We start from the raw sequence: 27,520 nt of genomic DNA, 5'->3' as shown, positions 1-27,520 counted from the left end.
CAACGCTAACCTACTTAGCTCCTTAAATAATATAAATGACATTTATTACTTACTAATATCTAACAAATATTCTCCAAAGAGAAATAAAACTACATGTTTCTGTTTGGGCAAAATTTCAAGACATTTTTTCTCAGGCTTTATTTTTCTGTTTGACAGCGAGTCAGAGCTGATTCCTGGGTTGAAATATCTGAGGGATTTAATCCAAAAACAAAATGTGCTTTTTTGGAGTGGAGCAAAATATCACACTCATTCAAAAGAAAAGAAAAGAAAAGATTGTGGGCCACCTCAGTCCTTAGCAGACCAAATGGGGACTGTATGGAAAAAATATCATCAAATCATCAACATCATTTTTGAGACTATCTCTCTATGTACATATTAATGTTTGTCTGTATACAGCATGATAAAATCAACAAATTGTTAAACACCCTGAATCCATTGTGAGTCTTGTTAGTTATGTCGAAGTGATTTATTTGTAGAGAGGCTGATGATAATGTTTTTATGCTAAACAGCATATTCATGCTGATTTGTTTTTGACTGTGCCTTAAATTTGATATCCTAGATTCTTAGGTTCACACATTAAGGTGTGATTCAGGCTACATTTAGAAAACAGCAACCACTGCCTCTGAGACAGAACATAATTACATGAAGCCATACAGTGATGTGGAACCACAACACTCCAAGTTACAATTCTTATTATCAGTATGGACCTGATCCTGCAGGGCTTCAGCTGCTGCACAGCTTCAAGGAATCCTCCACATTCTGACTGTCGAACCGCGCTTTTTATCTACCATTATAATAAAAAGTTTACGAAAACAAGATTGTCCTTGTTTATTATCTCTAATACACAAGTTTAGACAATTGTGTGTGTGTGTGTGTGTGTGTGTGTGGGTGTGCTACAAGTTTGCAGGCAGAGTATAGTATGTGGTTTACCTAGTCACCATAGTTCTTAGCAAGAAAATGTGTTTTCTTATAATCATAGTTAAGTTAATAAACTGTGTTTTCAAAGAGTGTATTGTCATTAATGACTGTCTTGGCTGTTGCCCACAATTTAGCAGTGAAATAGTAGAATTATGGCATTCTAAATCCTTCCTCCTTTTAATTTATAGATCCTAATGTGGTTTCTAAAGTTGCAGGCCAGCAGCATCATCCTGGTATTGGGAGGGAGCGATATCATAAATTGTGTAATAATAGTAACACAGGCTGGAACTGGAGCATGGTTTTCACTGTACACACAAAAATGCATGTACGTGTTAGTACGTGGATGTGTAAAGTACAGTGTCTAAAACTGTAAATACATAAATTGACCATAGTCCAGGGCGAGTGTACAGGGAGCACAGAGGTGCAGAGAGGTGTAGGGGGCTCTGGTCGGGTGGCGGGGTGGTTTAGGAGGAGAGGGGATTAGCAAGAGGCCGCAGGCCCTGAGGCAGAGGGACTGTTTCCTGGCCTGAGCCCCTGTTTGTCCTGCCTGACCTGGCAGCTCTGGGGGCAGATCCTGCTTGGATACAGCCCCGCTCCCACGCCTGTCTGAAGCTGTTAGCCACTGGCTGTGAGTAGCTAGCTGGGCTTAGTGTTGTCTGAGCTGCGGCTGGGTCGGGAGGGGTCCAATCATCTGTGGGATGTGGGGGTGGGGGGCTGCCAGGGTGACGAGGGAAACAGACATCCAGTAAGGCAGTGGGCGGTTATGATTAATGACTTTGGTTTGATTATCATTTGACTGTCCGGTCTGTTAGAAGGACAATTAGCCATGTTGTCTTGAATATTGAAATATATGTGAACATCATCTCTCTTTGGCTCCTCTCACTTCTTTCAATTAGGCCCATTGCGTGAATGCATATGTACAAATAGGTGACAAATTAAAGGAAAACCAACATAAAGACTCTTTATAAGGTGGCCAGAACAGTTTCAGCATACTTTGGCACAAATTCTGCCATAGCTCATTCTGTCATTTGGTGTTTAGTAGATAGAAGTGTAAACACTGTTTAACAACCTGCTCCTAAATTGCCCAATCGCTGTTTAATTTGGTTGCTTTCATGTGTTTGTGAGGACTATTGTATGTGATTCAAAACTTTTTCGTACTCATCAAACCACTCAGTGACCCCCTAACCCTATTATAAAACTCCTTTATTCAGGTCTTCCTTTAATGTATTACCCATCAGTACGTCCTCAGGTCATTAGTTGCATGCAGCATGATATTACCAGTCTGCCGCTGTGCTTCAGTATTGTATCATTCACAACAGTCCACAGCATCTCTGCCCATGTGTTTTTAAGGTGATGGTAGACGATCACCTCCCTGCGTGCCTTTTGTAATTATCTTCAACCTTTTATTTGCCTAAATAACCAATTAGAAGCACTATGGCATGCTTGTGTTTAAAGGGTGTTGTCTTCATACCAATTGTGTGCAAAACTGTGTTTTCACTTAAAAATCCGTAAGATAACACCTCTCTTCTCTGGCCCAGGGGACTGTTTGATTATCACTCTCCAAAAATGAAAATGAAATGAGGGGATATTTACTTTTCTTCCCCAAAAGCTTTGATAGCTCAATTGCTTGTTTTCAGTAGCTTGTTATTATTTTTCAATTGGTGGATTGGCTGTTGGGTTTGGAGTAGCGCGGAGCAGCTCTGTGAGTGTTGTTTCTGCTCTGGATACACAGGGAGCTGTCAGTGAAAGCCAGGAGAGGAGCAGGGAAACAGGCAGAGAGAGATAGAAGGGGTCATCAGTGAATCTGTGGTGGTGTCTCAAATATTAAAGGTTATCTAGTGATGCTCCAGCATGGCATTTATCACACCAGTGAGGCAGGCTTTATGGGTAATTATTATCATCTACAGATGCTAACTACAACTTTTTGGACAATTTTTTTTTACCATGAATATTTCAGAATAGTATTTTTATTTACTAAATCCTAAAATCCCTTTCTGGCAACTTAATTCTGCAACATTATAACATAGAGGTATACCCTAAACTCCACACCTGTAAGATCATGTGATCTTACTATCCAATAGGGACTCATGGGTCTGAGGAATATGAAAATTTTCTTCTGGGTTTTGTCCTCCTGCCTCCGTCGTCACTGACAGGCCAGTGGCGTCATTCCTGCCCAGCTTTATAAAACTGTCAGCCTCTCTCTCTCTCACCTGGACTGTCAGGCACCACCCCAAACACCAGGGCAGGACTGGGGGGCTATTTTCGGCCACAGCAGGGGATCAACACGCACCCAACTTCTGTCTTTCACGGGCATTTCCCTCCCCCCTTCCCCTCTTGCTGATCATTTCCACAAAAAGAAGCTCATTACAGGGTTTCTTTTATGAATCTGGCAAATTATTCTTACTTCTCTGGCATGTGCAACATGACCGCCGAGACTCAGCACTCGCCCGCCGAGGCAAGTCCTGTTGTCATGTCTCCAAACGTGAGCCTGGACTCGCCGCTGCCTCCGCCGCCTCTGATGCTGCAGGCCCGCTCAAAGGACAATATTTTGATCAAGTCCGAGCCCCGCGGGAGCAGCCCGAACACGGAGGATGGAGCCGCTCTGGGGCAGACTGAGGAGCACCTGCCCACCGGGAGCCGCCGGAGGAAGAGGCCCGTCCAGAGGGGGAAACCTCCCTACAGCTACATCGCTCTCATCGCCATGGCCATCGCCAACTCCCCAGAGAGAAAGCTCACCCTGGGGGGCATTTATAAGTTCATCATGGAGCGTTTTCCTTTCTATAGGGAGAACTCCAAGAAGTGGCAGAACTCCATCCGCCACAACCTCACCCTCAACGACTGTTTTGTCAAGATCCCCCGGGAGCCCGGCAGACCAGGTAAAGGCAACTACTGGACTTTAGACCCCGCTGCTGAGGACATGTTTGACAACGGGAGCTTCTTGAGGAGGAGGAAAAGATTCAAGCGCACAGATGTGAGCACCTACCCGGGCTACATGCAAAGCTCCAGCGCGTTTACCCCGACCCCAATGGGCAGGCCCTCGTACCCAAACAGCCTGTACGCCGGGATCGGCTCCGGTTATGGCTCTCAGCTGACTGCCACATCCCCGCATCCGGCCATGCTGCATCACTACCAGACCTCCGCCGGGGTCGGCCAAGGACAGCCGCGCATGTTCAGCATCGACAACATCATCAGCCAGCAGACGGTGGTGCAGAGCGGCCCGGGGGGGGAGCTCAATTCCCAAGCGCTGGGGCTTGGCGGAGGTGACCTGGGCACCATGACCTCCAGCTGCTCGGTCGCCGGCAGCGACCCGTCTGCGTGCTTCCAGACCCAGACTGTCAACCCCTCGGCGAACATGCTGAGCAGAAACAGCGGGAACCTCTCATCCAACCTGACTGCCGGGTACCCGTACGCCTCTTCGGCCTCTCCTCCAAACCTGCCCACCATGACCCAGTCCGGTTTCTCTCCAGGGAACTCTCAAGTGTACTGCTCCGGCAACCGGCTGTCCCTGCCGGCCCTGCGCCCAGGATCCTGCGCCGAGCACACGGAGCAGCTGCTGGGCCTCTCCAGCCCCATGAACTCCTACAACAACACCTACATGAGACAAGCCAATTTTGCGTCAGGATTAGAGCGGTATATGTGAGACATTATTTGCCAAAAAAAAAAAAAAAAATCCTAATTAATTATAGGCTATTAAGCAGTCCCATGTTTAAAGAATTTGTCCCCAATGAGTCTATATGAGAAGTAACACTGGTATCAAGGACTTAAAGAGTCCCTATCAGACTATTGATAAAAGGCCTGTATTCCAAACCTAAAGTTATGCCTCCACAGACTCATTAGACGACAGATTTTTAAGTTTCTGTAAAAAAAAAAAAGTGATTCATTCAGACAAGATATGACACAAAAAAAGACCGAGCCTTGTGATAAAAACATTCCTATTTGAAAAGGTGTAAAGCCATTTAGATCCGTTTGACACATTCCATGACTGTATCTCAGAGACGTTCATGTACTCTTGTTGTGCCACTTTTCGTTCATATTTCCTGTGTTTTAGAGTCTGTTTTCAAGTTTTCACGTGTCTGTTTCATCACTCATGTCTGCTGATTTTCATGTAAATAGTTTTTGTTGATGTATAAAAACTTTATTAAAAGAAAAAGAGTGTTATCATTGCTGACGACAGGTCGCCTGGAATAAATTCATTTTTACAGTAAAATAAATGGTGGTGGTCTTTATTCATGACAATTAGAATCTAATTCTTAGCTAAAAAAAAATAAATAAATACTGTAGTTTATCCTTTTTGGTTTTAGTGTAACTGCAGGTTTCTTGTGCGCTATCAATCAGCAGCTTTTATTTCCATTCATTTTCAATCACAGTTCAGTCAAAACTAGAACATGAACTGAGGCAGATTGTTTTACATCGTCAATATTTTAAGATTTTCAGGACAAGCCAGCTCAAAAATATGTTCTTTATTCAATCCTTGAAATTTTATAACAATCAATCACACTTCAAGATCGGATTTGAAAACTTTTAATATTGACCCCAAAGTAAAACACAGCCAGATTAAAATTGTAATTTTGCATTGATCCACATTTTGTGATCATGTGGGTGAGGGATTTTTCATCTTCCACTGACACTAGTTAAACGTAAAAGTAGCAACATTTGTATGATAGATTTAATTTTTAAATGTTTTTCCTGTAGATAAAATGTGTTTGAACATACAGCATGAATTAGACACAATGATCATCTAGAAATAAAGAAAAGATTGTTCATCATCGCCATCATAAGATAGTATAAAGTAAATTAATTACAAATCCCAGGAAACCAAAGTTAGGAGTTATTAATCAAACTTACTGACAACTACCTAAACAGAACATAAAACTCAGATGATGCTAAATGTTCACATCAGGCACACAGGCCTTCTTGTCAAAAGTGAGAGAAAACATATTGTAACAACGGCAAAACGGTTGTCGTACAAACATTTATTCAATTTTACATGTTCAGCATTTCCAAATAATCTTTATGACAATTTAAGTTGTAGGTTTATGGGCTAATTTGTTTTTCCTCACAATAAATTCTTTTATTTCTAATTCCACCATATAATTTTCTATTTAGAATGTGTTAATTAAGCAAATGTGTTTCTTTCTCTTCTTTCCAGGATCATTTTAATTAAGATGCTTTATTGTTACTTGTGAAATGAACGTTTATTTTGTCAGTTTTAAGTTGCTAAAAGTATTTTTTGATTCAAGAGCGTTGATGAAAATGTACCATACACCCCTTCAGTGCTCATTCACTGTTTCTTTGAGTATCAAAAACACCAAATCTAATAACTGTTTACCTATTACCATCAACTAAAAGTTATTATTCAGATGTTATTTTGTGTTTTAATTTGTCTTTCTCTAATAGTTTTCAGTTGAAAATGACTATGACTGAATATCAGCAACTAGACATGAATAACTAGTCAGTAAATATAAATTCATTGATGAAGCCCAGAAAAGCAAAGTCAATGTCCTAAACAGAATAGTAAATAATTCTTTATAATTTGTGAAAACTGCTTCCCTTATCATCTGAGGTTGTGTAGAAAATGTACAGATAAAGTGTAATGGTTGTTGTGAGGTGTTGTTGACAGAAGAGAAAACCATTTAGTTCTTTCTAGCACTGGATTGAGGCTGTTTTCATCATGAAGAGCTGATTTAGAGATATTTTAGCTCACAGAACTCACAGAAACAATTGAACAGAGGTGACAGAGAATGAGAGAGGTACAAAACATGTAAAAATATCCAATAATTCAATAATAAAAACTCTGTGTTTGCTCAGGCTATAAAAAGCTTTCAGCTATCAATAATTTGGCTTTCATGTGTGTGTAACTGTGAATTTTACACATACAGACCAGAGGAAAGTTCCAACGTTTCTGGTGGTGGGACTATTACTATTAATGACAGCCCATAATATGAGATCCTTAAGATCACACTCTGGTCTGACACAGAGACCAGGGTGCTGTCGCTCCTACCTGCTGCACGGGGCCCAGATTCGTGCCTCAGGGCCGCCTGCTGGGTCTGACACACATCATCAAACATGGAGCTGACGTTTGAAGTGGAAACTTACAGGTCTGGTTGTTTGGTTTGAAGACGGTCTCTGATGAGTGGGACAGCATCTTAATAAAGGCCGAACAGGGAGCCCATCTGCCTCTGATGATCTACTTCCACATATTTCAGGAACTGAGAGAGAGAGAGAGAGAGAGAGATTTTAAAGCAGTGGTTCAGCTTTAAAACATTCAAGCTCAACCTCATTAGTCCTGTCTGGTACATATGTCGATATGAATGAACAAACTGTTGTATTAGACAACATCTGTGTGTTGACTGAGTGCTGAAGGACCTGAGGGAGCCAATCAGGTTCAAACTCTCCACCACTAGATGGAACCAAAGGTTCAAGTTGAGCTTTCTCTCTCTTTTATAGGGATTTCTTTTTGCAGTTTGTGGTGATTACAATTAATTACACTGATTCCAGTTAACAGGCAGCAGTGCAACTATTTCTTAAGTTAGCAGATAATAATTTACTGTGTTCAAACTGCTCATTTTTTGTCTGCAATCAGTCTTAGACACAATCAGGCAAGATCAGGATTTTTACTGCATTTTACTGAACTGACTTGACTTTTGAGGTTTTATTGTATGAGGAGGAACTGTGTCTGTGTCATGAGTTTATACTAAGTCAGCTACTTCCTCCTTTTCCCAGAAAGGCTTGGCTTCACATAAAGAGGGAGGGACAATAGTAAAGAAAGGGACTTTACACAAAACTGATAGTTGTTTATGACTATCAAGCACTGATGTAAACAGGCAGTTTGTACAGTTTAATGTAGGATCTCTATATATCAGTTTTTGTTTCTTGTGCTGAATTAATTCATAATGAAGTCGCCTCCTCAATGTGCAGAAATTGGCTTCTAAACTGGGGCATCGCCATCATATTTTACAACAGGTGAAACAGTTTATGCAAAGAAATCTCACTATGTGGGAAGTGTCTCTGTGTGACCTCATATCTGACCAGTTATCTGAAAAACAACAAACATGCATCCAGACCTGCTTTTTTGCAACCAAAAAGAGCAGAAAATCTAAATATCCAGATGCTCCTGTGTGGTTTGGATCCATATTTGGCTTAATTTATATCATGACAGTTTTTGAACATGTAACTTTTGAACCAGCTGGCGCTTGTAGTCATGTCTTGAGGATTTAAATCTTCATTAATACCACACAGCTACACTGTGATGAAATCAGAAACAGAGTCACAAAGTCACAGTGCTGTCTGCTTACCTTGGAGCCAAGTCCTAATCCTCTGTTATATTTATTTTATTTCATTTTGGAGAATTAGTTTCATTTAACCTCTTAGCGTTACAACATACCAACACTGATCTCACAGTCTGTCTGATGGCCAAATATCAAATCTAATAATGTCCTTAATATTGTAAGTTATGTACCGTGCATGAATACCTGTGCACATTTAACAGTTTATATATTTTCATACTACTGATATAAAAAAACATTTAAATTCATATTAAAACTGGAACACTGCATTTTACCCACAAATTCCTGCTTGTTGATTTGACCTAAAACTTAATTTGCATCTTTTTCACAAACTCTCAGAACACCCTTAATGCCTTAAAGTTTTCAGTTTAGTGGAAACTTTGTCTCATTATTTGCCCCATGTTTATAGGACACTGGCATTTGCTGCCATGTCTGTTAGGATTTCGTTCTTATTACTTTAGAGACAGCAGGGGGCGCTTCAGCACCACAAACTGCAGTGATGAGAAACCCTCCACTCCTGCAAATCACGGATCATAAGAACCCAAACACCACTGAACCTTTGGAGACTTCAAGAGCCTGAAATATCCCACAGCACCCGTCATATGGGCCATTAGATTCAAATATGAAGAAAAATCAACTTAATAAAGAACCGATGACTAAGTCAGGAAATGACTTAGTAAGAGTCAAAGCCACGTGTTTTATCAAAGTGAGATAAGTGCAGGTGCGCTCCTGATTATACAAAGAGATGTTAATGGAAACAGGCCTCTCATCGTGTAGTTACACGCACAATTCATTGCATATTACATACACAGTACGTATACAAATATTAAGTGGGTCATGTAGATCATCTTTTGATCATACAATATTGGTTATAGATCTTTAAATAATATTCCAACACAGTATAAATCAACAAGCCGAGGCATGAATTACTAGTCATGGAGCTTATGGCTTGTGGAGAACAGTGTGGGAGTTCAGATAAATAAACTGGCCTGAATAAATGGATAATTAAAACGTGGAGAGTTTTTTTCATCACATGGCTCGCAAAACCAATCAGCGAATCTGGGAATTAAAAATCACAGGCTGCTGGTGAGCACTGTGTCATGTCTGTCGGGCAGCTGTCAGGCAGGTCTCAGTGGGTCTATTTCAGATTTTGAAAGGCTTGTGACAGGCAGGTCGGAGAGGAGGACGCACGGCGCGGTCACGGCTCCTGTGGGGTATTAAACGAGCTGCAGGCTTGACGTGCTCTTGATTCCTCAGTGACACTCGTTTCCCTCAATAAAGAGAAAGACTGTTCAAATGCAAACCCACATAAATAAACAAGCAGACGGACAATACAGATATATTGTGGTCTAGATTAAACTCACTGATAATACTAAAAAAAAATATGACAACGTGCATGTTGTTTGGCCCCTATGATGAATGGGGCGCTGATGTAAATGCATTGCAGTAACTCGGTGTTTCTGCAGCGTAATGAAGTGGAAAGTCTGAATCAACCTGCACACATCACAGACACATTACACGTTGTCATCTGCTGGCCTCTCGCTCCTGACGAAGACGAGCTGGAGCAGGTTGCAGCTGACTGCGCCACCGTGCAACGTTGTGAATTATGCAGGGAATGCAGATGGATAATGTTGTGACTTCTTGACAAGGAAAACACAAAACCCGTGAGAAGTGATCAGGGAATTAGGCTGCTGGCCAAAGCCTTTGAGGGGGAATTCAATCCGGCCAAATCCGCCAATTTGTTAGGGAGCAGAATAGACGTACAATAAGTCCCTTTGTGTCGCCTGTTTATCTAACACCTTGAATAGTTAACCCACAACTGATGCTACAGGGCAAAATGCTTCAGATCATTAAACATATGAATTAAATGTCAAGAGAAAATAGCGATAATATTGATGATAGAGTCATTTTAGAGAATTTGGCAAAATCATGACATTTATCGTAAACTTCATTTTTATTATGGGCGAAAATTTTATGTATTTTATTTCTGAATTAGACAAATACAGTGCGTTCAACAGGAATAATAATGATAATAATAATAATAATAATGATAATAACAATAATAATAATAAATAAATATTTTCTTACTTATATAGACAACTATTTACACAATCCTTTTCCTTTAGGATTTAGCTTTCGATCACATGTCATTAGTCATTATGGTTTTCTCCGATGATCATCCTGTTGAGTGCATATTTTTCTGTTTATTCAAATATCTTCCTGGAAATCACATTATAAAATGGGAGATTTGGTGATAAAAATAAAAAAATCCTTTTTGCTTTGGTTTGTATGATTTTTCAAAAAGATCACAAACCATAATCGGAGCACACCTCGTCTCATCCACACTGCAAAAAAAAAAAATGTAAATAAATAAATAAATGTCCATTTATTATATGACTGGCGCAATCTCGTTTTCAGACATAAAATCACATTTGAAATGATTACATGAGAAATGTTATCGCTGAGTTGTCAGTGAGACAATTTTGTTTTTGCTACATTTGTATCCATATTCTTATTTTTTCTTATTAACTGTCAATATATTGATAAAGCACATGTTAAGTCAATGAGTAAGTGTAAAAATGAAAACCTTAAATCAAACTCATGTAAGTCGTGACATCTCGCATTACCTGTAGCCTTCGTGTTTTTCTGTTAAGTGTCTTTTTTTTTAACGAAATATGATTTTGAGATTGAAGAGCTGATCCAGATATGACTTTTTGCAGGGTGCTTTCGTCCAGTTCCTGGTAACAGTGACTCAAAGACCACGTGATCAGCGTGGTCCTATAAATACCTTATGAGAGCTAAGGAGGATAGTGTGATAGTCTGGCTGGATACCTACCCAATCCCGTGCATAAAAGATATTCCTGGAAAAATAGCCTACTTGGATATCCACAGTAGCTTTTTTTTTTAAAAAAAAACAACCTACTGACTGCACAAACTGAACACAGAGACGGAAACAGTTACATCTCAAGAAAACGCAAGTCCAGATTGGTGAAGATCTTTGACTGTTCTTTTTTTTTTCTACAAGTTTCTGCTCGATGAGAACCTTGCACGGCCCTGCTTGACCCGCCTCGGACGACCAGGAGTCACCAAATCCACAGGTCAAAGAGTTATTTATCTTTTCAATAGATTCTAGCCATGTGTGCATTCAGTAGTTGGAGATAAAGCTGCAGCCGAAGTCTGGTGCGGTCGGAAAGGGGGGAGAGAGAGAGTGTGTGCGCTCTCGCTCAGTAGCCTCACCGGACTAGAGGAGGAGGAAATCTGGGAGAGAGGAGGAAGAGAAGCGGCGTCTCCAAGGATGACTTTAGGGACGGATATGTCCGACAGCTCTGCATTGTCTGAAGATGTGGACATCGATGTGGTCGGGGGTGACATATCCGTCGGAAAGGACGGAAAGTACATTCACCACGAGTTCAACTTGGACAATGACTCGGACGATAATTACTCCCAGAACGCGGCCGAGAGGGTTTCCTCTCCGGGGCTCAGCAGCTCCGACTGCCCGTCAGACCAGATGGGGTCCAGCGCAGAGGTCGGGACCGTGATCGGGGATAAACCCAGAAAAAGTGCACTTGTGAAGCCCCCTTACTCTTACATCGCTCTGATCACCATGTCCATCCTGCAGAGCCCCAAGAAGCGTCTCACTCTCAGCGAGATCTGCGAGTTCATCAGCAACAGATTCCCCTACTACCGGGAGAAGTTCCCCGCCTGGCAGAACTCCATCCGCCACAATCTCTCCTTAAACGACTGCTTCGTGAAAATCCCACGAGAGCCTGGCAACCCCGGAAAGGGCAACTACTGGACCCTCGACCCGGACTCCGCAGACATGTTCGACAACGGGAGCTTCTTGCGCAGGAGGAAGCGCTTCAAGAGGCACCAAACTAACGAAATCCTCAGGGACTCCGGTGGCTTTCTACCCGGGTTTGGATACGGCCCCTATGGATACAACTATGGACTTCAGCTGCAGAACTTCCACGCAGCCCACAACCCGTATCACCCACACCCCGCAGGTGGTGCATTCCCGTTCCCTAACGCCCCCTGCACCTTGCCCTCATCAGCCTCCATATTCCCTGCGCCGCATCCCCTGCCCGCCCTTATCGGGGCAGATTTAAGAAAGCCCTTTTACCCTCAGCTCAGCCCGTCTCTGCCGCCTCTCAAGACGGACTCCAGCACCCCGAGTCGGCCTTCTTTCTCAATTGACAATATCATCGGTGTGGCCAACTCCACCGCCTCTTCCTACAGCGCGCAGCCGGGCAGCCAGGCTCAGATCCTGGCCATGCTGACCCCGGCGCTGGCCTCTGCTTCCAGCCATTTGAACCTATCACAGGACAGCATATTACAACCCGGGCTACCGAGTCAGACTTTCCCCAGCAAAACCCCGAATATGAACACTTGTCCTTTCTAGAAAACGTGGCGAGAGTGCCCGCTGAAAAGCTTTTTATTAAAAAGCCATTTGTGGCGTCGCCCTATGTGAAGGTAGGCTGTACATTCTTGGTGAAATAAGAGTGTTTTGGCTCTCCCCATTCCCTACCAATGTAAGAGGAAAGGAAAGGTTTATTTATGGTTTGTAAATATGTGTATAATACTGAAAGACAAAAGCAAGAGAAACTCGGAGAGGGATCTTTTTAAACAATGCTGGCCTGCAATGTGGCAATGTGGCCTTCGTTTGTCAGCGGGAGGAAAAAAGATCCTGTTATTTTAACATAAGTTAAAAGGTGTCATCCGATTTAAAAAAAAATATAATTGAGAATTTTATTATGATTTATATTGGTTTTTTGTTGTGGGCGTCGTGAGAAAAATGGCACTGTTGTTGTTGACATAGGCTGACAGAGACGGCAAACTCAGGTTTTACTTAGAAAGCACATGGAGACAAAGGGGGGAGGAGGGGGGGTCTGACACAAAAATAACCATTTCCCACTATCACCCCCCCACCCTGAACCTCCTCTACATGGTGAACTTGTGACAATATCATTTCATGTTGTCGGTGGACACGTAGGCTGTGTGTGTGTTTTTTTTTTTTTTTTTCTGGGGGGTATAAAAGAGCGCATTACCTCTCTCGACCTTTTAATTGTTGTTCGTTCCTCCTATCTATTTCACAATCTAATCTGTGAAACATACAGTATGTCGTGTGTTGCCATTAGAGAGAGACACCTAAATGTTCATAGGTCATTTTTTGTTGTAATGACAAGAATAATAAATGTTTGTGAATTTGAAAAAAAAAAAAAAAAAAAAAATCGTTATTTTTTTTTATTGCATGGAAAGTTTTTGCTCCACAAAAAGGGTCAATAAAATAGTCTAAACAGCAGCGTGAGTTAAATTAAAGCACAATTTATGCAGCTTTTGCAAAACAAAATTTTTTTTTAATTCAAATTTCAGGGGTTCCTTTTAAACCTTTTTATTTGAAGTAGTTTTTGATATACTGGGCCTATTTCTATTCTTTTATTTGCACATTAAGATGAAATATTAATATTTATTCTTGCTCCAGACATGCAGCTCCTAAATATCAGACTGATATTTCACTGACTAATCTGTGTGACCACTGGCCAGTTAGGACAAGGTGATCAGACAGAGCAAATTAGCCTCTCAGTAATGCAGTAAATTAAGGCTCTTTTTAGGTGTGAGAAACGCACAAAATCCAGTTTAAATATTTCAGACACGACTTGATGTATATAACAGTCATGAATATCACGCAACAGTGGGCAAGTATTCCTCTTGTGTGGCTCTTGCTCGCTTGTAAAGGACCATTTTCTTGCACGTTACAAAGGCCCTAAATGAATGGGGCCGTTAGCAGGCCTCTGCGGTCAGTAATTGAAAGTGAACAAGGATATACCCACGGTCTTTTGGGTTTTCGTTGCTAATTTGTAGCAGCATTTTTCATCAGGCTCCCTAATCCACCATAATGCGGCTTTTTGGCCGTTTGTTGATGTTGTCAGTGTGGACCTCTGGCCCAGGGGAGTGAATGTGCGCACAGCGAGCGGTCCCCTGTGAGACCAGCCACACACATTTAGACCCTGAAAAGCAATCTTCTCTAAAGGCCCCCGGTTTGCTCCGCTTTCATGTCGCCTGTGTTGTCTCGGGATACATATAAAAGAAGCAGTGGGACTCGTCCGGCTGCAGAAAACAGGCCTATTGGTCTTTTTCAGAGTTGTTGGAGAGTTCCAGACAGAAGGGGCGTGTAAAGCCTCCTTTATTTACCAGATCTGTGTGCAAATGGTTAAATTAGTTTGTGGGTGTTTTGACAGATGATTATTAAGGATGAAGGGTGGGAGGGCTGACTCCTCTGTTTTCCCTCAGCACAGCTCACTGAAAGTCTTTGAAACGAAAACCAACACAAGACTACTTTCTTTACCCAGACCCGGCCTTTATTTCTCCCCCCTTTTTCTCCTCCTCCTCTCTCTCTCTCTCTCTCTAACTGTAAGTGCAAATTGGACAATTGATAAATATCTTATAAGGATTTGAAAAATAATTCTGATTAGGGCTTCTCCCGCTCCCTCGTTAATTGATATCCTGCACGTATAATTTGCAGAGTAAATGAGGTGGAAAAAAACATTAGCAGACTATTGAAGTTTTCCCCGCGCACTCGCCCTGACAGGGAGTCATTACTCACCGCATCAGTCCATTAAAATCCACATGAAGCGTTTGCAGAAGTGGTTAAAAAACCATTTAAATAACGGCAGGAATGAAAACTAAGCCAATAAAATCGCGAGACACAAAGAACAACACACACACACACACACACACACACACACACACGCACGCACACACACACACACACAGGATCTTCTGTGGGGAGGTTCAAGCCAAAGGCACCGGCTTTGAAAATGGACGATTTGAGCCTGAAACCATTTCTACGGATTTCCAGCTCAAATGCGCACCACCTCTGCTGTGAGATTACAGGCTTGTGACCAGAATAGACCTGGAACTTGCTCTTCCTCAAACCGCCACAAACACTGCGCACATTGGACATCCGGGGCGCATCTCTTAAAACGCCCTTTAATTTTTCACATCCTAATGGGACATCTCCGCCGCTGTCGTATTGACGCGTTAATACTTCAGAAAGACCCGGATCTCCGTGCGGGCTGTCACTTATAGACCACCCACAGCTTCAGCTCCGGACAGCGCGTCTTTATCCAGGCACCGCGACGACATCCGTCATTTTTTTTTTTCTCCGTAAGGTTTTCTCAAACGAAATAATGAGTGAGTGATATGCGAAGTGACAGCCAAATGATTCAACAGTCACCAAAAACACATTTATCCATTTCAAGGCATTTCCCATCGCCGTCTAACCGCTCCCATATGCTCTGTTTGGGCGTAAGCAGCCGTAAAGCCGTATTTCGTGCAGCTATAATTTATTTTTAGACTTCGATGTCAACATAAATTTAGATTTATCGTTTTTCTTTTCACCCTAAATATATTTTTTTTCTCCTTTCAGGATTTAGCGGGGAAAGTCCCAGGAATGACACGAAGTGGCCGCAGTGAGACCGTTTTGTTATAATTATCAAAAATTCATTAAGAGTTTCATCGTAAGCAGCTCGTGACGACAGGGGATTAAATGAAATCGTTTCGCTGCCTTATTTGCCAATAACGTTACGTTCCTGATCGATGCCTCCTGTACTGCTGCGTCTTGAAGGACACGAGGACAGAGGCTGTGCTGACACCACGAGGAGACCGTGTGTGTGTGTGTGTGTGTGTGTGTGTGTGTGGAATAGAGATGTCAGGCTACTTGTCTTCAAGGTCACGCTCGTCAATTGAAACTGTTAAAGGGCATTTATCAGTGAACGAAAAATGTAAGACAATAAAATACATGTCCTCCAGTGATAAAGCTACAAAGTTTAGGCCCACAGACTCACCTAAACGTGTCTGTGCATGAATTTAAACTATAAGTGAATGCAGGTGATGTATTAGTGAATGTTGGTCATTATCATAGTGGGAATGGACACGATTCTGAGGGGATTTAGCCCCTCTGAAATTACCAGTAGCCTTCTTAATAATTAATACTGCATTTTAATGGATTAATCGTGGGAAATGTAGATGTTGCTAGACTTGACAATTAAGACACGTAGAGGCAGGTGCTGCTGCGTCTCGAAGACATTACAACATCATGATTGTAGCTTTGAGTTATTATATCTCGTTTGATCAAAGGCTGTTTTGAGATTTTGAATTTCTACTTCCTCCATCTGAACCTTAAACAGGGGTTGAATAAACTTTGTTTTAGTAGGACACATTCCCCAAAATGTGGACACAGCAGGACACAGATGTCTGATCACTTGAATGTTGTTCAATTGGAAAGTGTTGGATTGTATTTTAGGGAGTGTACTAATAGTCAAAACAAACCACTCACATTTGACTTTTTGGGACATCCTGAAAGCCCTCATCCCGCCCTATTACACACACACACACACACACACACACACACACACACACACACACACACACACACACACACACACACACACACACACACACACACACACACACACACACACAGTCCTACTTGTTGTCCACTGTTTCTCCCCTCATAAACCTGCGCCTTTTAGAGCCAATAAACGCTGAAACGATAGCCCACTTCTTTCACTTTTCTATGAAACAAATTGGACTGTATCTTCCTCTCTCTCTCCCCCCTTCCTCCCTCCAAGTGTGTGGATGTGCAGACGAGCCTCCTCGCCCCCGCGGAGGAATGTTGGCCCGTTCCGCGGCTCCCCGGCCTGGAGGAGAGGCGAGCCGCGGCCCTGGCTGCACAGCCGCTATAAATCACAGCCTCCCCTCGCTGCTCCCAGTCTCCCTCCAGCCTCGGTGTTTTTTCAACAGACAGAGGAATCCTGCGCTTAATTAATTTAGAATGTGTAAATAAAGCGAGGACAGTGAACTCCCCATCATCTCTGGAAACACAATATTAACTTTGGAAGATCCTCGCCCCGCCGACTCTGACACACTAAACGAACACCTGCTGCAGCACAAAAAAAAAAGACGAACACACACACACACACACACACACACACACACACACACACACACACACACACACACACACACACACACACACGGGCAGGGGTATTAATGACTGCAGATATTAGCCTGCAAAGATCACCAGAATATGATAGCAGGTGATACCCGTCATTCAGACCTGTTTTAGAAGAGTGAGGATGTGTGTTTACTGTAAAGTCTGGGTGGGGGGTGGGGGGTGTTCTAAGCTTTTGATCAGACATTTGCCCCTAAAACATTTTAGATCCTCTGAGACTGAATGGATTATAAAACTGTTTGTTTAGCGCAGTGGCCAAATTAAAATCTGGGTTTGGAGGCTGTCTGAGGTCAACAGGTTTGTACACCTCACTGTCGTCACTGACACAGTAGATCAGTGACATGAAAATACCCACATGACGCACGTGCTGCATCTACTCCACATGGCAATGAAGATATTCACGTGAGCGTTATCCTAGTTATCCGAGTGCCCACACAAGTTGCAGGAGATGATTTGAATGAGTCCGATCAGACACCTGATCTGACAGCAAACGAGGCCCCAAACAGGCCACAAAAGCACCGCGCGTAATGACGCAGAAAGCGCGCGAGGCTTGTCCTGATGCTTTAAGCGATGGACAAATGCCAGGAGATAATTAAAGTGAACAGACGAGGCTGGAGGTTTAAAACAGATCAATGCGAATCAGAGACAACATTAAAGACTTGGTAAACTTGGTAAACAATGTAAAGCCTCTCCTGTAACACACACAGACACTGACTGAAAAAAAAAAAAAAGATCTGTCTTTGTTTAGACAGCAGCTCAGTTGTCTGTCAGCTGAAATTAAATCATTTTTCAGCTTTGGGCTTTTCTGAACATTTTGTTTGCCTAAAGGAGATTGATTTAATTATCAATTAAAACCTCCACCTCCAGCAGTTTTTGGGACCATCAGGCCTGCACTGATGGGAGGTCAGGCGGTCTGATGTGGAGGAGAGCTGCCCTCTCCCTCTGCCTCCTCTTAATTCCAACTCTTGTGTGAGGAAGAAAAAAAAATCAACGCGGAGCGCTGAAACCATGTCATCCAAAATCTCCACGTATTCACTTTACTGCTTTATTACTTAATCTCTCTACTCAGCTGGGTCTGCTGGGCGTCTTTCAGGGTCCTCTGGTGGTCCTCGGACCTCGTATTAGACAGCTCTATCGGCTCCTCTCCTGGGATTGGCCCCACCGGGACGCACTACGGGAGGGTGCAAGAGGGTGCAGCACTTTCCTCAGTAGGCCTGACGGAGAGGCGCAGCTGCTGCTGGTCGCTCTCGCACACAGCCAGCGGTGTCTTCTGCTGCCTCCCTCCGTTTGACCTCTGATGGCCGAGCGTAACTCTCACAGCAAGGATCCACTGCCATTAATGCCAGCGGGCCGGCCCAGTTATCATACCCCATAATTATGGATTTAGGAATGAAACGCTTCTCCATTGTCAGTGGAGTAAATTCCTCTTTATTGGCCAAACAATAAAATGTATTAAATTCTTTTATGGATTAAATTAGTCACCGAGGCTTCGAGTTGACAAGAGGAGATGCTCGGATGTTTGAACTGAATGTGGACTTGCCCTTTCATTTCACTCTTGACATAAAATTGCTTTTAGCTTTCTGGGCCACCTCAATAAAAATGCTTATAATAAACAAGAGGCTACAGCCTACATGTGTGGGCTGTTTCTTCTGATAGAGCTCTATTAGTCTAATTATCATAGGCTAACTAAAATGATTTTTTTTGTTCACCAGAACACAAGAACAATAGGCAATAGGCATTTCAATTTGTCTGCTGTCCCAACTATCAGAGGCGCTGCTATCCGCCTAATGGTTTTTTTTAAATGTAACGCTTCAAACATGGAGGTATATTAGTGAAGTTAAAACAAAAGTCAGCTGTGGGTGCGACATGAGATATGCCGAGGGCACTGCAGCCTCCCTAAGAAAGGTGAAAATGAAACTTTGTTTATCTAATCTTTTTCAGCGTGAAAGTGTGTTTTCCAAAAGCAGGGGGAAACCTCGCGATAAAGCAGGAGTTTACTATCCAGAGTGAAATGCGATCACGCCGAGGTCGTGGGGCCAAACTTTTTAAGACTAATGTTTATTTAGAGAAGTGAGCGCTGTCTATGGGACTCCCCGTTCTCCCAGAATGCTGCACTAATGTCTTTACCAGGCCCGAGCAGACCACCAGCAAGACTCTGTGCAGCCTGGTGTGGCCTTTTTTTTTTTTTTTTTTTTACACTGGGCTACATCCAGAGCAAGATGGACCTACTGTGTCCCTCTGACGCTGCGTTAAAGCCAGGCTGTGTACTAGCATGTGGACAAAGATTACCCTCAATCTGGCTGAGAGGCCTTTTAAATAAAACATCAAATCCATGTGAGAAATTCTGACCCTGTTAGATTTTGCTTTTTGTGCAATAAATAGTAAATAAATAAATGAATGAAAAGAAGAGGAGAGGAGTGGAGAGGAGAGGAGAGGAGAGGAGAGGCCTGAGTCATTTTATCCACTTGCTGCAAATTCATTTCCTGATGATACTGAGCTTCTATAGACTGCGGTGTCCCTGAGATTTCAATAAAAGCTGCGAGATCAAACCTTTGAACGCCTCCTAATAGGCAAGTAGCCTACTGAAATAATAGCATAATCTTTAGAAACAATCATTTCCATCCAGTATTGAGCCTCAATCTTCTATTTATTGTCAGTGAAAACAAAATGGTGATATTGAATTGATTTTTTTTTTTTTTAGATGTTTCCAGGCCAATCTCTCAAAATATTGACACAACATTCAAAATGTTTCTTTTTAGACTGCACAAGGGGAAAGTGGCATTATCTCACCCGACTTTTTGACTAATTTAAGGAGGACTAAGTTTCATTATGAGGTGTAATAGTGAACATACTGTATATGCAGCGCATTTCCCCAGTGCTTGGAGAGCAGCAGCGTGTTTTCTTACAGTTTGTAAAATTGAATTAGATACGGTGGGGAATCTGACCTCCCGCCAGACCCGCATATTTTTCACCCCTCAGGTTTTAGTGTTCCTCGGGTATTTTTGTTTTCTCAGCTGGAACTGCCATTAGACAATGTGTCCGTGCCGTCCGTTTCTATCTTTACCATCTCTCCTCTGTAACCCCCTCGCCCCCCTCCCACCCCTACAGACACCTCACTTTCTCCTCCTCTGGGCAGCTCACACCCCGCCACCAACGTTGATCTGAGACTGGACAAGGCTGCAGCACAGGCCTCTCTGCAGACCTCGGGCATGCGCACTGTGCACACAGCACACCCAGAGGAAAGCACGTGTTTACACAGAGGAAAAGTGTGTCGGCCCAGGAATGTCTGTCAAGTGACAGCAGCAGACTTTGCTTCAATGTGGACGTTTCCTCAAAGATTAGCGAGGAGTGGTGTCATTTGAGTACTTACAGAATTATTATCTTCCACATAGAATGAGTGAAGGTAGAAAAGTCGACACCTAAAAGATTCAATCAAACCAGTCTGTCAGTTTTTCATATTTGTGTGGTCACAATTCAGCATGCTAGGATTAAAATGACTCATAGCTCATGAGTTGTTAAACTTGATTTCATGTCATCCTGTAATAGTCACGGCCGATTTCAAATTTTCTATCCAAAAATCACAAGGTGTATGTATGGAACGGAAAACATTAATTTTTTTTCAGCCAGGAATTGTATAATGATGGTTGTTTTGCTCAAACTTGGTTAGAGCTGGAGTATGGAGATTTCCAGTCGCCAAAGATGGACGCCTTTGTCTGTTCTAATGAGTTATTGAGCAAAAGCGCCTGTACGATTGCACACAATATAGTCCCATATGATTCTTCAGCACATAAGAGCCCTGAGGAGCCACAACAGCAGTTATGGAGTTGGCAGCATCACATCACAGCCAGCAAGCCGCCACTTCAGTGGAGAGGCAGAGAGTGCGGGAAGAGTCAAGGGACGGACGGAAAAACGGTGGGGGGTGGAGGGTGAGGTGGGGAGCTCAAGAACAAGTTGAAATAAAACAAGCTGTGTTATTCTTAAATATTCTTATCTTTATAGCTGATGTTGGTGCAGAAGAGACATATTTCTGCAAGGGAAGACACTGCAGAGCATTCAGTTTGGTTCCATGTTTGCAGGGATGTCTGAGCATATCATATTGTCCAGATACACACACACACACACACACACACACGCACACACACACACTGCTGCTTTCCCTCTATATAAGATGGCTGATGTACTAAAGTCAGTGTATGTCAGGAGGTTTAGATTTATAAACATTCTTCATATCAGTTCATGTTGGACTTGCTGGGCTTTAATGTGGTTTAAGTGTTACCATGCATACACACAGGCAGACAAAACATAATAAACGTCTTATGAATGGCAGCCAGTGCATGTTCCCTCTACAAAGAGCTGCTCTTTAAATATCGCACACATGGTGAGTCGGACTCGTACAGCAATTCCTGATATCAAACTGAGTCTCCATTTATTTTCTCTTTTCATGTTATTAATCCAAGTCTATTCATACATAATGAGATAAATACAGCTGCATCATTGTGTTTGATGGTAGGACTGCGTGCTCTTGGGGGTGAAATCTAATAAGTACTGATGTATCATAAATGGAGTGTATTTTTACATCTGTGAGTACATCTGTGTGTGCGACTGTATGTGAGTGCAAGAGAGTACACAGAACACCCAGGTTCAAAGGCGGGGTGAATAAAAAGGCCAAAGATGATAAGGCCACTCTGAGGCTCCAATGTCACACATGAAGAAAGGAAAGCAGAGCAGAGAAACAACAGCCTCCACAGCGAGAGGCTGATGCCGGGGTGAAGTAGCCTGAGATTGCACTCTGAGTAGAGGCAAAGGGGCATCTGATCACATGTACGTGTGTTTGTGTGTATGCGCGTATTGTGTGTTGGGAAGGGGGGGGGGGGTTAATGTTGTTCATGACTAGTAGAGTCATTTCAAAGGGCTAGAGGCGCGGCTGGATGGTGGATTGGAAGCTGAAGGGGCGAGCAGATGGGTAAGTAGAGAAAGTGAGGTTAAGTGGCAGTTAGATGTTGCAGATCTAAGCAGATCAAGAGCAGGAGAGTGTGTGTGAGGGGGAGAGAGAGGGAGAGAGGAAAAGCAGAGATATACATGCTATATTTCAGAGAGTGCCACCAAGACATAATTGTAGTGTGAATATTGTATTTGTGACAGATTTTACACTTTTCATACCAATGTATTTAACATTAGCTTTTGCTCCTGACTCCCTCTGATGGTGTGTTCTCAGAGTGACAGGATTGACAGATCACCAGGTCTACTTATTTATTATAATGGAAGCGGTGGTGTAGTGCAGGGTATATGCAGTTATACACCATATACCTGCTTATTTTTCAGTCGACATTGCGCACATCCACCTCTAAATTCCCTCTGAAGCCTCTAATGATGCAGTACACGAACATGACATGATGTCATTTAATTGACCCACTGAAAGATTGGTCACATTTTTTCTCAAGCTATGTGTCTGCTAGTTAAGTTTTTCATTTCCCCTATTGGCTAGTTTTCCTCTTTTTGCATTTTTTGTCCAAAAATAGTAAAGAAATAATAAGAAAGAAATAGGAAAGAGACATAATATGTTACGCTATGTTATGATTTCCTATAAAGGCAGTGTTATTTGCAGACGTGGTCCTATAAAATTTGAGTCCTCTAAATGAATCCCTAAAAACTACATGTTAAAATGGCAGTGAAGTACATGAACAATATATTTCACCAACACTGACAGTTTTTTTGCCATTGTATTGTTTTCTGATGCTAAAAAAAATTTAACTTCAGCAAGAAACCTTAAACTCAGATTAAAGGTTAAAGTAATGAAAGTTGAATGGCATATTCATGGTTGGTTTAAAAACAAAAAGCAAACCAACAATCAAAAACGTTATAGCAAATTAAAGGTTAACCAACAGAGGAAAACCTGTCAGTATGAATTGTGAAAATTTAGACACAAGAAAAAAAAAGCAGCACTAATAAGCACTTGCTACCTCACTAATACAGCTTGTTGGAACAATGCAATATCATGACAGGCAACGTCCAGATGGAAACCTGGTGCAGTTTCATGGGGCCATGAAATACAATAACTACACTAAAAGTCTGCAGCCACACTATTGGCTCTGTGAGGCTGTTCTTAAGTACAGTGGTCGTTTGAGTGAGATGCTGACATAAGCATGCTAACTCGCTCTTAGCGACCATGCTCAAACAATAATGTTTAGGAGATAATATTTTCCATATTTGGCATCTTATGATGAACATACAGCTGAGGTTGATGAGACTGCCGTTAAGTTTAAGGTTTTGGTCATAAAGAAATGTAACTTTTGAGCAAAAAGAAAGAGGAAAAACTAAGGGGGTTCACCGAAGTCAGTAGGCTTGATCCTCTGGGAACCATGAATATCTGTAGAAGATTTCAGGGCAATCTATCCAATAACTTTTGAGATGTTTCACTCGGGGCCGATGGGTGCTCTAAGGGTGGAGAGGGTTGGGTCACACAGCCAGGCGCCAACCAGATTTGTAAAGGGGGCAATTGAGTTGTGCATGTTCTGTTTGTCATCTACGGTATTATGGGCTGGCTCGTCGGGACAGGCCGCCCGGGTGGCAGTCCTGTCACGGGCCTGTCAGAGTAGCTGTCACAGACCATTGTGGTAGTGTGGGATTGATGAGGAGCAGCAACAGGATGACTAAGGGCTGCTGGGAAACAGGAACAGGAAGAGGAGGAGATGAGAAGAGGAAGACGAAGAGGAAGAAAGCTCGAGTTGCGGGTAGAGATGTGAGGTAAAACTAAATTGGAGATGAGAGGTTTGGTGAGGCGTTGCAGAAGATCACATGAAGACATGACAGATTCTTTGCAGATAAGTGAAAATGCTGCGCAAATGTCGGAAATTCTGTAGACTGGAATGTCAACTAGTTTTTCTAAGCCTTAAAGCATGTTAAATATTACTGTCAGTTGGACATTGATAAAATTATACAATTACTATGTTCTTGGAGGCTTTCCCGCACTCCCACATCTTTTTCTTCATGTGTTATCAGGAAATTCCCAGCAAAGTGTTCTTCAAAGTCAAACTCCCTTTTAGCATGTGTGGCAGAAGAGCTGTTGCTCCGCATCTGGCCCAACCAAGAAAAACACTGGGCTGGATTATAATCAAACTTGGGCCGAATTGTTTTTGAATAATTAAAGAGCAAATAATTCAAACCATTTTAGAAATATTTAGACCCACAATGTCACAGCTCTGATGATGTCATGTGAATTATTATGTTAGAGAAAGGAAATACTGAGGCTTCTCTCTGATTCTACAACAAACGCCACCCAGGGCCACCCTTACAGAGTGTGGGCACCCTGTCAGGAGCTGTCACAGTTCTGACAAAATAAATATCTTTAATCCCCAGCATGCTTCAGGGACTCCGTCCAGCTCCGAACCCTACCGTTCCCCTGCAGCGTTCTTGACTCCACCCACCTGCTACTCCAAGAAGGTTAAAACAAACAGTATTTGCAAATAAAGTCTGGTCTTAACCTCTCTTTCCGCTGAATCTGCTCTCCCTTTTCTACTCCTCTCCAATTATCCTAATCCTTCCATCAACTCTGTGATGTTTCCTCTCTTTTTTTTTCCTCCCCCGACAGCCGCCAAGGGATGTAACGGCTGATGTACGAAGGGTAATGGTCCTCCTCTTCCTCCTTGCACCCCTGCTTTCCTCTCCTGTTGGGCTGCTCGGTGGCTCTCCCTCCCCTAATTCAATTCTACATGCTTTTCTTGGCTTGACCGGCTCCCGTCTTCATTCAACAATTTTTCTCTCTGCCTCCTGCTTTTCCTCTCTGACCTCTTTGCTTTCTCCATTAAATCCTTCTTCACTCTTTTTTTTAAACCATATTTTTAGTCTCTTCTCCCACTCTTCTTCAACTCCCGGCATTCTCTGTCTCTTTCTGTCTCTCTTGCTCCCAGTTGCTGTGTTTTTAGTGCTGCCTCTGATTTGCAACCTCTGGATGTACCCCGTCTTGCTCTCCCTCTCCGGGCCGTCTGCTTCCCTCAAAGGGAGCAGCTCACTGGGGCTGAGAGGGGTCACGCCTGGGTGAGGGATATCACTTCTCCCTGATCTCCCATCTTCCCTTTAATTATTCACCCTTTAACTCTCTCTCTCTTCTCTATATCTCTTTCTCTCTTCTTATTCCCTTCTGTAGACATCCCTCCACCTTCTCTTTCTCTTCAAGTGACACAATTGATTTGCTGAATACCTCCAGAAGCAAATGACGCCAAAATCCTATTCCAAGTCTACCGTTAAAAAAAAATCATCTCACTGTAAGAGGCATGCATTTGGAATTTGGTCATATTTATGACTTCAATATGGGGCATATTTAAAGGTGTACACATGCATATTTCTTTTATACCAACACAGGAATGACAATGGCAAGAAAGTGTGAGTGCAGGAGTATGTGAGAGAGCTCATGAATGATTATACGCGTGGCCAGGAGATGCTGCAGAAGAGCTTTGTGTACACAGATGCAGAAAGAGAGAGGAAGAACCACAGAGTGAGATGAGGAGGAAGGAGGCAAAAAGGAGAAGAGAAAAGATGGAGATAGAAAGAGAGAGAGAGAGAGAAAAAAAAGAGAGGCTGGTGTGTGTTCTTGTGGGGGGCAACTAAGGGGATCGTCTTCCCCCCTTGGCCCCTCCCTGGCCCCAGTCAGAAGCCTCCGGGGGTCCCTGGGTTCCTAAGGAAAAACATCTCGGCCCCCATCACCCCTGAACCCAGCGCTGGGCTGTTTACCTTGGCCTGGCTGCCTGACAGCTTTACTGATGTTACATACAGGCACACAGGGACCCTGAGTCAGAGTGGGAGAGGGAGCAGGAGCGCAGGGAGTGGAGGAGGAGAGAGGGATAGATGAGGAATGGAGGAGTAAGGAGGACGGAGGACGAGTGACGAGGACGGAGGGGAGGAGGAATGGCACAAGTTGAGGTGAAAAGGAGAGAGTAAAGAGGAGTAGAGCGAGAGGTGCGAGGGAGCGAGAGTGTTAGCTTACTCTGATCTTAATCACCACGATCAGATCCATTTGGGGAGATCTCCAGAGGAGAGAGCTGTTCGGAGGGCAACAGAGTGCACACTGAGTACACACCGAGAAGAAATATTGCCTGCAAAAAGTCTGTGCTAGAAATACAGACATTAATTTTCATCAGCTTTCTAAGTAGATCACTGTGTATATATAGCAATATTTTGTTTTTAGGATCATTGCTCAATGTACTATGTGAGATTTGAAAAGCAAATGTGGAATGGAGACTCAATATTTTTACAGGAGGTAACATTACTCATTACAGTGTGGTGTAGAAATGTATATGCACTTTCCATACTGGCGAGAGACTGCCACTCACTATACAAATGTTGACATTAGTATACCATATCTATTTTAAATAAATGGACATTATCATCTTGGAGACAAAACTTTGCATCATGGAAACTCCCTCCTTCATTCAACTAGAACAAATATGGAGGCTGGTTGTGAAATAGGGAACAGAATTTGGTGGAAATTCAGTAGAAACATCCCAGCTGGCCAATTTTCTCGCAGTCGGTAGAAGAACAAAAAAAGAAGAAAATGCTCCTTTTTATGATGATTTGAATTTGCATTCATCCTTCATCCATTCAGGGCAAAACTTCCCCTCATGCCTGGCAGTTTGTCTATTTGTAGGCGTTTGTTTGTTCATTTCTGAGCCACAATGCTGGGCTGGGCTGGGCCACAGGGGTTTGTGCGTTGGGGTGGGAGGTCTGTGTTTTGTAGCTCGGAGCTCTAAGTCTTGTTTGTCTGTCCTGAGCAGCTGGACAAGCTGTAATAATACAAACGGGCCTTTGAACAGGCTGCTGTGTTGTGCCGCTCTGGCTTGGGTTACATCCCACACACACTTGCTCGCTCATAAACACACACATATGATGGGGCAGACTGGCAACCGCATACGCACGCACACAAATTCATACCAAAAACATATGTTCGCTTATGAACACATGTGGACGTGCAGACATGCATGCAGGCCCTAATATGCACCAATACACACAACAATACACTCTTGATCATATCTAAATGAGGCAGCACTGCACTCTGCTTAAATGTGATTGATCATCTTAAACTCAGCCATCACTCTGCCTGACGGCCTGTTTGTCTCCTCTGTTTGTTTGTTTGTGTGGACAGACGGGTGGCTTGCTTGTTGTTTGTTTATGGCTGATCATTTGCCACAATAAATCATTAGGGACACACACACACACACACAAAAACCTTTGAGCCCCCTGGATTGTTTCCAGCCCTCTCACACTGATTTAGGCTTACACAAACACTTCAGACTCACTGCGCTGTCACCCT

The 27,520-nt window shown here is 42.9% G+C and overlaps 2 protein-coding genes across 2 annotated transcripts; both read left to right on the top strand.

Annotated features, from left to right (window-relative positions):
* The first annotated feature begins 3,298 nt into the window (after nucleotides 1–3,298).
* foxe3 (forkhead box E3) lies at nucleotides 3,299–4,558 on the top strand. The gene has a single exon (XM_070832812.1). It carries the CDS (start codon nucleotides 3,299–3,301, stop codon nucleotides 4,556–4,558), a length of 1,260 nt encoding a protein of 419 aa, XP_070688913.1.
* Nucleotides 4,559–11,030: 6,472 nt separating this feature from the next.
* Nucleotides 11,031–13,400, top strand: foxd2 (forkhead box D2). Its single transcript, XM_070832094.1, has one exon. The coding sequence runs from the start codon at nucleotides 11,500–11,502 to the stop codon at nucleotides 12,601–12,603; it is 1,104 nt and encodes a 367-aa protein (XP_070688195.1). The 5' UTR covers nucleotides 11,031–11,499; the 3' UTR covers nucleotides 12,604–13,400.
* The last annotated feature ends 14,120 nt before the right edge of the window (nucleotides 13,401–27,520 follow it).

This window comes from Pempheris klunzingeri, chromosome 6 (genome assembly GCF_042242105.1).
Source record: "Pempheris klunzingeri isolate RE-2024b chromosome 6, fPemKlu1.hap1, whole genome shotgun sequence".
Lineage (NCBI taxonomy): Eukaryota > Metazoa > Chordata > Actinopteri > Acropomatiformes > Pempheridae > Pempheris > Pempheris klunzingeri.
This window is presented reverse-complemented; position numbering and strand designations above follow the sequence as displayed.